This window comes from Harpegnathos saltator, unplaced genomic scaffold, assembly GCF_003227715.2.
Source record: "Harpegnathos saltator strain DR-91 unplaced genomic scaffold, Hsal_v8.6 scaffold29, whole genome shotgun sequence".
Taxonomy (NCBI): domain Eukaryota; kingdom Metazoa; phylum Arthropoda; class Insecta; order Hymenoptera; family Formicidae; genus Harpegnathos; species Harpegnathos saltator.
In genome coordinates this window covers 288,597-298,599 of record NW_020230083.1, presented here as the reverse complement: position 1 = coordinate 298,599, position 10,003 = coordinate 288,597, and the positions used below count along the sequence as shown (strand labels likewise).

The window sequence follows — 10,003 nt, the reverse complement described above, 5'->3', positions numbered from 1 at the left end:
AAATTTTTTTTAAATAATTTAAATACCTCTCGAATACATAAAACTTTGTCATAAATAATTTTCTTGAACAACAGATATTTTTAGAGATTTTGAGTTGTCATACTTTATGTGGGCCACTTTATATATACAGGGTGTCTCATAATAATTGTTACAGAGCTCGTGAAGATATGGAGTGGGTTAAGATAAACATAAAAGTCCCATATCATTTTGCGATATTCACGATAATTATCGAGTTATTAATTACAGAAATCTGACGAGACGAATGATTAAAGAAGCGTCGCAGCCTCTCGGTCTACAACACAGCCCAATCGATTTAGTAACTATTGGTGGCGTGCAACCAAACATAGATACAGCGAGATAAAACACAAATAGCAGCGCGTTATCCTTCTCCTCGCCGCATGCCGCCAATATTTGCTGGATCGCCTTGGCCGTGGTATAGTTGCGACGCTTCTCCAGTCATCCATCTCAGAGCGCGCTCACTCGTCAGATTTCTGTAATTAATAACTCGATAATTATTGTAAATATTTCAAAGGACTTTTATGTTTGGCTCAACCCGCTATATGTATTCACGAACTCTGTAACAATTGTTATGAGACACCCTATATATTAAGCATTTATATGTAAAGAATATTTTATGTATAAATTTTTTCAACAATTTTTCGACTAAAATTTCTCTAAAATTTTCATATATAGAAATACTTCTATATTCTAAGAATTCTCACATACATACACATGTACTCATCTCTGGTTAGTTCTTTTAAAATAAGTTTTTAATATTTTTCACAGATTTTTACCCACACAGAAAAAGATACAATGAGAAGTGTTTATGAATAATAAAAAATTCTGAGAATTCTAATTTACTTCCTTCATATTTACTTTAATCCATTCTTAATCGGAAAAAAATTAAGAAATATTAATATTGCTCAGAAATATTAATGCATAAAGATACCGGAAAATTCTAAAAATTCTCACCCAATTATTTTTAAGCAAAATTGAAAAATTTTTCTATGAATCTTCATAAGTCATTTCTCAAAAAATCTGAAAAGCTTTTCATATTTTTTCCGAATTTCTCAAAAATCTAGATGGTGAGAGATTCAAAAAAAATTTTTGAGAAAACCTGAGAAATTTTTTTCATCAGGATAATATGAGATTAATAAAGTAAGTTAGAACTTTCACAAAAAGTTGAGAATTGACATAAAAAAAAGCAATTCCAATTCAAATCTAACACATTATAATATTAATATCACATTTACATCAGAATAGTGAATTGCTTCAGAATAGTAAAGTACTTCAAACAGTGCAGACTTAAATAGTTCGCTGTAGTCATAAATATCAAATAAGTCATTTATTAATACTAAATATATAACCTTTATTATTTCTTCTAAACATAAAAAGTGTGCGTTAATTTCAAACAAAACTGCTGCAGATATTTATCGAAAAGATACTAATACCGTAAAATAGGACATCGAAGTCTGCATTATCTAAAAAATTTGAATTAATTTATAATATAATATTTCGATATAGAATTTCGATATTTCAATAATCAATTTTTTCAAATATATTTTACCGAGCAAAAACTTTCCAACGACATTATAAACAATTTTCCAGCTGTCAACTGACACGGTAAACGACTTCTTATGAAGATCAATACAATAGCTTTTTGTATTTTAGCAGGCATATTATACCAAGCACCTGAATATCTGAAAAATTATCGATTTTAATACATTTGTCACAATACGTTTTTAATATATTTTTATACAAACAGCATTCGCAAATATGGATATCGTTCAAAAACTCACGCCGATTCATGAATATTTAAGCTATGATCCAATAAATATTGCGCTATCAAACTTAAAAAGAACATATTCATCGTGACGCCAATTAGAAATGCAGTAGACATCATCATTTCAGCCCATCGAAACATCTTGCTTACCAACTAAATGAAAAAAGAAAATAATGAATATATTAGGAAGAACTGTTTTTTTGTTTATTTGGAGAGAAGATAGAGCTTTTCAAAGCTCCAAAAGTCACTTATATTAGTAAACACTTACTTGGACTGCTGCAATACTTATGGTGATTACATTCAATCCTACTCCAACGAAGAGAGATCCCGTATAAATACAGTGCACTAATTGTGCGCATCTAATTAATAAAGAAAAATGTAAAAGATATCTTAAATATTTAAAGACGATAACTCACTCGAGGGCTGTTTGATAAGTCTGTGACTTTGAAAGGAGAGAATTCCCAAGTAGCAGCCTGACGTTTGCTGACATTTTATTGACATTAGATTTATCATTAAGACGTTATTATTATGTCATTTGACGTCAGTCTGTTACCTGGGTTGTTTTTATCAAAATTCGATTTTTGTCATGGTCTCCTTGGTAAATATATAGAATAATGGATCATCCTTCCACGATCTTGATGTTGACATATATTATAGAACTAAGCCTCCTGAGTAATAATCAAAAAGTTCTAATCGTCGCTCATTGTTTATTAAAATATTATTAAGAAAGAAAGTGTAATGAATATGATGTAATTTTCTGATACTATATATAGATATTATATTTTCCAATTCTATAATATATGTTAACATCAAGATCGTAGGTGAATGGTCCATTATTCTGCATATTTACTGTCTCCTTTTTGATATATATTGCTCAAGGATTTTACAACTTCTATGCCTTCACAAAAATATGACTTCTCAAACTCTGCAAAATAGGTGTTTATTTCGACGATGACTTCGTTCGATGCGAATCTTTTCTCACTAAGCCATTTTTTCATGTTTGCAAAAAGAAAGAAGTCGCAAAGGGTCAAAGTTGGAGAATAGGGAGAATACTGCGCGCGCACGTGCGTGTGTGTGTATGTGTGTGATAGTTGCAACATGTACACAAGCTAGTGCATTGTCGTGGTGAAAGAGAATGTTTTCCTTCGCCAAATGAACTTTTCCACAAATTCAGTATAAAATCGATCCAATAAGGAGGCGTAATACAATCTTGTGATCGTTTTTTCGTTTTCTTAAGTTGAAAAATTATGCTCTCGAATCCCAGAAAATTGTAGCTATGATCTTTCCAACCGATGGAACCGTTCTTCTCTTCTTACGAACACATTTGCCAGAAGAAATCCATTGTTTTAATTGCTCTTTCATTTCTAGAATATAGTGATGGATCTATGTTTCATTAACGGTTACATATCGCTGCAAAAGCTTACTCGGATTATGCTTGAACATGTCTAAACATTGCTTCGAAATGGTCACCTGATTCCGTTTTTGTTCAACTGTGAGCAAACACAACATCCATCTTGCCGATAGCTTTCTCATGTTCAAATGTTCATGCAGAATATGAAAAATACATTCGTCTGAGATATTTATTATCTTAGCTATCTCACGTATCCTTATTCAACAGTCGTCCAACACAATATTACGGATTTTGTTGACCATTTCTTCAATTGTAACTTTATTCGGACATCTCGGACGCTCAGTATTATTCGTGCTTGTACGGTCATAACGAAATTCAATGAACCACTTGTGAACTGTTCCATACGATGGAGTAAAGTCCTCATGATAAATTTTTAGCTTTTCTTCAGTTTCCTCAATGGTTTTTCCATACAAAAAATAATGCTTTATAAACGGAACTCAGAATTCATTTTTTCTCATTGTATCAAAGTAACATAAATTTATCTGCTTTCAAACGCTATCAAAAAATTTCTATTTGATAGATCTACTTGAAATTTTGTGTGTATACTTAAATAAGATGACAAATGTCAAAAATAAAATTAGACTTGCGATTTGTATGCCATCTCTTGTCCAAGTCACTAATTTATCAAACAGCCCTCTTACTCGCGCATACGCACACATATAATTTTTATTCTATTATATTTTTAGTAGAATATTTTTCGCATAATAATCATATTGGAGACTTGAATAAGTTCTCACTGTTTCCTGATAAATGATGTTATCTTAGCCTTTTTGCATCGGGCAATACTATAGCCAACTTCATTATGAAACTCCACCATAAGACTCGAAGTGGCAGTACATGTTATTCCGCCGAAGCGTAAACAACATATTTTTTCATAGCGTTAAACATGTCGAATTTCGTGCCAAAAAAGAGTATTTGCGGGAAATTTTACTGCATTACTTTTTTCAAAAAGATCTGCTGAAGCACATAGAATTCTTGTGGAGACTTACGGTGACCATGCTCTGTCGGAAACATCATGCAGATATTGGTTTAGACGCTTTAAAAATAATGATTTTGATGTTGAAGGTAAAGAGCGCTCTGGCGCACCGAAAAAGTTTGAAGACGAAGAATTGAAAGCATTACTCGATGAAGACCCATGTCAGACGCAAAATGAACTTGCAGAATCATTAAGAGTTGATCACACAACAGTTGCCAAACGTTTAAAAGCATTAGGAATGATTCAAAAGCTAGGAAATTGGGTACCGTACGAATTGAAGTCGAGAGACGTTGAACGGCGTTTTCTCACGTGTGAACAGCTGCTCCAACGGCAGAAAAGGAAAGGTGTTTTGCATCTTATTGTCTGGCGATGAAAAGTGGATACACTACGATAACCTGAAGCGTAGAAAATCATGGGGTAAGCTCGGCCATGCATCAACATCGACGGCAAAACCGAATATCCATGGTTCCACACTTGTTCTGTACTTGGTGAGATCAGCTGGGTGTAGTATATTATGAGTTCCTCAAATCCAATGAAACCATCACGGGAGATCGCTATCAACTACAATTGGTGTGTTTGAACCGAACATTGAAGGAAAAATGGCCGCGGAAAGACACGACAAAGTAATTTTGCAGCATGACAACGCTCGGCTACATGTTGCAAAACCGGTCAAAACCTATTTGGAAACGCTCAAATGGGAAGTCCTACCCCACCCGCCGTATTCACCGGACATTGCTCCTTCCGATTACCACTTGTCCCGATCGATGACTCATGGCCTGGCTGAGCAGCACTTCCATTCTTATGAAGATGTTAAAAAATAAGTTGATTCGTGGATAACCTCAAAAGATGAGTCGTTCTTTCGACATGGTATTCGTATGCTACCAGAAAGATGGGAGAAGGTAGTGGCTAGCGATGGACAATACTTTCAATGACATGTTCTTTACTAATTTTTTTAAATAAAACATTCATTTTCACGAAAAAACAGCGAGAACTTATTCAAGTCCCTAATAGTAAAAATTGTGCTCAATTATTTTGTAAAATGTTTATTATTCAATATTGTTGTATTTTGCCCTGGACAAAATAACTCATACACTTTTAAAAGTAATAGTTAACAAACAAATAAAGTTAATTCTAATGATGCTTAATACTTTGTATGGCCTCCTTTAGCTTTTAGTACTGCTTCCAATCGGCGGGGCATATTCTCGACTAATTTCTTCATGTATTCAGGATCAATTTCCTCCCAGGCTTTCTGGAGTGCTGCATACTCGTAGGATGATTGTCAGTCACATTCATTTTATTCACATTCTCGTCTAAATAAGCCCACAGATTTTCAATGGGGTTTAAATCTGGTGATTGCAGTGGCCATTCGAGCAATTTTATTTTATTAGATTTGAAAAAGTATGGCAGTGGCTTTCTTCGCCTTATGCTTTGGGTCATTATCTTGTTGAAAGATAAAGTTATTTTCTAAACCCAATTTCAAAAGAAATCTTCCAAATACTCGCATAATATATCAATATATCCTTCTGTTGTCATAACACGTTCAATTCGAACCAAATTACCGACACTACATTATGCAAAATACCCCCATACCATGATATTACCGCCTCCATGTTTTACAGTCTTCTGAATATTAACTTCTTTGAGAGCCTCACCAGGTTTTCGCCACATTCTAGACTGCCAATTTTGTGAGAATAACTCAAACTTGCTCTCATCAGACCATAATACTTCTTTGCAAAAATCTAGAGGCATTTTCGCATACTTTTTGGCAAACTTGAATCGTTTCTTCTTATTTATTTTATTGATAAAGGGACGCTTTGACGCAAACATGTTTTTTAGTCCAAATTACTAAGCCTGCGACGCACAGTGCGGCCGCTGACAGTCATGTTCATCGATTCCGCAATGTTTCGTGATGCCAGCTTCAGATTTTGTTTTACCATTTGAACGATTCTGATATCATCACGAAAAGTTGCAGCCCATTTTCGACCTTTTCCGGAATAGTTTGCCACTATCCCATGTGTTTCATATTTTTTCCAAATGTGTTGAACTGCTTCAACAGAGATCGAGTATTTATTAGCAATTATCTTAAAAGATTCATTATTCTGTTGATCGCGAATGACCAAATTTCGGATATCAAGAGAAACTTGCTTCCGTGATTGTTCTTATAGTTTGTTAGTTGTTCGTTATAGTTACTACTCACTCACCGAACACATAAATTCTAGTAGTACTAATATAAACAAACAGTAGAATGACGAACAATAGCAAAACGACGAAATTGACAGTTACCTACGTTATATTATATAAGTGTATGATTTACTTTGGACAAAATGTAACAATATTAAATAATAAACGTTTTACAAAAAGATTGAGCACAATTTTTACTATTTCATATTTTCTATATTTAAATACCTTGAAATGCTTTCAATTTCCTGTATCTAATAACTTATTTGTTTGTTAAAAAGATAGTTACACGAACAAATTCAATTTATTGAAAGGTATATAATTTATTTTGTCTAGCACTGGATATATATGTATATTTGTTTATACTTTATAATTATCAAAAAATATATTGAATATAATATTAAGTATTGTATGTAAGAATAAATATGTACTCAATTGCTTTTTCGTGGCTAGCGATGCATTCTTTTATGTCAGCAGCTTGTGCGCCTGCTGTTAATCGTAGTTCTTTATATTCATAGACATTACATACAGCATTATGACCACAATTCTCAGAAGTTGGCACGGTTCGTTCTGCACTCAAATCAGTTACATGTTCTAATTTATACCTGAAAATTAAATTCCTCCTCCTATCTTCTGTACGTGAATATAAAACATTATATACTACCATAATTATATATATGTTATTAGGTTGCTTGGAAAATCGTTTAAATTTTACATGCTTCGCATTTCGGTATAATTAACAAGAGCGAGAGCACTCTAGACGATTTTGTACTTGTCAACAAACTTTCCTGGATCTATGAGCTCGCCAAAGAAACTTCGCAGATCTTCCTAAGTATAACTATTTTGTCAAAAATTAATTTGAAAATGGAAAGCCGGAAAATCCATTTTCGCCATATGATGCTATATTACTTCAAGCGTAGCTTCATGGCTTCGCAGATCTTGAATGAGATGTTCTTTGTATATGGAGACACCTGCATCACGCACTAGAAAGTTCAGAAGTAATATCGAGGATTCGTAGCTGGCAATTTCAGTCTGAAAGATCTAGTTAATTCCGGCAGACTTCAGAAGATTGATGAAACGCTTCTTGAGGACTTGATGCGCGAAAATTCGCAAGTAATCGTTAGAAAACTCACCGACACTCTGAATAAGTCCATCTTTACTATGTGTGATTATCCGAGGAAGCTGAGTTTTCAATTCGACTGGATATCTGGGTGCTATACGAAATGGGTGGTAGCTGGTGGAACATGTGAATATCTGCGATATGCTGCTTTAATGACATTAAAAGCAACCGTTTTTAAAGAGGATCATAACAAGCGATGAAAGTTGGATTCTATATATTAATGTTAGCCGCAAAAGATCGTGAGGAACCAATGGCGCGTCTACGCAAATAGTGGCCAAACTGGGGCTTTACCCGAAAAAGGTTCTTCTAAGCATTTAGTGGGATTTTAAGTATTATGAGCTTCTTCAGTTAAACGAAATCATCAACGCCCCGAAATATAGCCTTCAATTAGACGGACTGAAGGTTGCCATCGCACGGAAGCGTCTTGAACTGTTCAATAGCCGAAGTTGTCTCCCACTATAATAACGACAGAGCTTACGAGGGCGGTCCGATAAGTACTTAGCCTCACCGCCCGATGGCGCCACTATCGCAAGAGAAATTTACTATCGTGTAGTACATTCTCGTAGACGGCTACTGTCGAAATTTCAGCTGAATCGGACTCGTAGTTTTGTTTTGACCGCGTGTGGAAGCGGGCGTGTCCGCGGATTTTAGAAAAATGGAAAAAGAGCAATATCGGTCGGTGATTCGATTCTTGTTTTTGGAAGGGAAATCGTGCAGCGAAATCAAAGAGCGCTTGGATGCTGTGTACGGTGACTCTTCTCCTTCGATGGCGACCGTCAAAAATTGGTTTAATGAGTTTCAACGTGGTCGCATGTCGGTTTTTGATGAGCCACGCCCAGGTGCCCCGAAAACGGCTACCACGGAGGATAACATGACAAAAATCCACGATCTCGTATTGGCAGACCGCCGATTGAAGGTGCGCGAGATAGCTGAGACAGTAGGCATCTCAAAAGACCGCGTGGGTCATATCCTGCATGAAATTTTGGGCATGAGAAAGCTGTCGGCGCGATGGGTGCCGCGTTTGCTCACTCCGGACAACAAGCGCAACTGTGAGACCACTTCAGAGCAGTGTTTGACGCTGTTTAAGCGCAATCCGAAGGAGTTTCTGCGTCGTTTCGTGACCGTCGACGAAACATGGATCCACTGGTACACACCAGAGACCAAGGAACAGTCGAAACAGTGGACTTCACCCAGCGAACGTGCTCCGAAGAAGGCGAAGACTGTCCTATCGGCCGGAAAGGTGATGGCCACCGTTTTCTGGGATTCACAAGGTGTGATCTACATCGACTACCTGGAGAAGGGCAAAACGGTCACAGGGCTGTACTATGCCGAATTATTGGGCCGATTCGACGCCGAATTGCAGAAAAAACGGCCCCATTTGGCGAAGAAAAAAGTGCTCTTCCACCATGACAACGCACCGGCTCACACCTCCGCCCTCGCTACGGTCAAATTGGTCGAATTGGGCTACGAACTGCTGCCCCATCCACCGTATTCTCCAGATATGGCCCCATGCGACTTCTTTTTGTTTCCAAACTTGAAAAAGTCACTCGCCGGGCAGAAATTTGAGTAGAATGAGGAGGTCATCGCCGCCACGGAGGCCTACTTTGCAGACCTCGAGAAAACGTATTTTCCAGACGGGTTAAAGAAGTTGGAGCATCGCTGGGTCAAGTGTATCGAGCTAAAAGGAGACTATGTTGAGAAATAAATCGCCACTTTTCCAAAACTTTCGTTTTTCTTTTGTAGGCTAAGTACTTATCGGACCACCCTCGTACATCGTAATGTCTATCCATAGGAAGTTGTTAGACTTCGAATGGGTTCTTCCTCCCGATCTTGCTCCATACTGCTGACTATTATTTATTTTTCTTTTTGAAAAATTTTCTTAGGGACAAGAATTCGAAGAATTCTTTGGAAGTTCTCAAAAGTCACCTCGCCAGTAAAAAATCATCTTGGAGCAAAGGCATCATGTAGTTTTCTGAAATATGGATCAAGGTTGTTGAACAAAACGGTATATATTCACTTCGATAAACTTCTTTTCTATCTGTCTGTACAAATATTGTGCTATGCATTTATATAGAAAATTTGAAAAGAACTTTTCAAGCAACCTAATATATATTTTATACAGGGTGAAGAAAAAACCCCGGGACCTCTGAAAATTTTGAAAAATATACACTTTATAAAAAAATTCTTCAGACAAAAGTTGTAACGTTGAAAGAGATCTATTTACCGATCTTAACAATTTGACCTTGAGTGACGTCATCAAGGTCAGGACAAGGTCACCTCGGATATTTTAAATGGAACTCCCAATTTTTTATTGCATATTCTTATAGCCCTTCTTTAGAACTTTTCAAAGCACTATGAATTTATCCAATTTGAATAGGTTGTTCCGAAGTTATCGAGTTTTTCAAAGTAAGATATCTAGCCAACTAAGGCAAGATCGGAGGATGATCCGGCCAACTAAGGCAAGGTCGGAGTGATCGAGCCAACTAAGACAAGATCGGAGGATGATCCAGACAACTCGTAAAAATAATTGCGCGG

General features: G+C 36.2%; 1 protein-coding gene across 1 annotated transcript; it reads right to left on the bottom strand.

Annotated features, from left to right (window-relative positions):
- Positions 1–1,373: 1,373 nt before the first annotated feature.
- On the bottom strand, positions 1,374–6,947 carry LOC109503688 (putative odorant receptor 85e). Its single transcript, XM_019840609.2, has 5 exons — positions 6,780–6,947; positions 2,052–2,142; positions 1,800–1,936; positions 1,568–1,700; positions 1,374–1,481 (listed from the first exon to the last, which is right to left on the bottom strand). The coding sequence occupies exons 3-5, from the start codon at positions 1,922–1,924 to the stop codon at positions 1,431–1,433; spliced, it is 309 nt and encodes a 102-aa protein (XP_019696168.1). The 5' UTR covers positions 1,925–1,936; positions 2,052–2,142; positions 6,780–6,947; the 3' UTR covers positions 1,374–1,430.
- Positions 6,948–10,003: the final 3,056 nt, after the last annotated feature.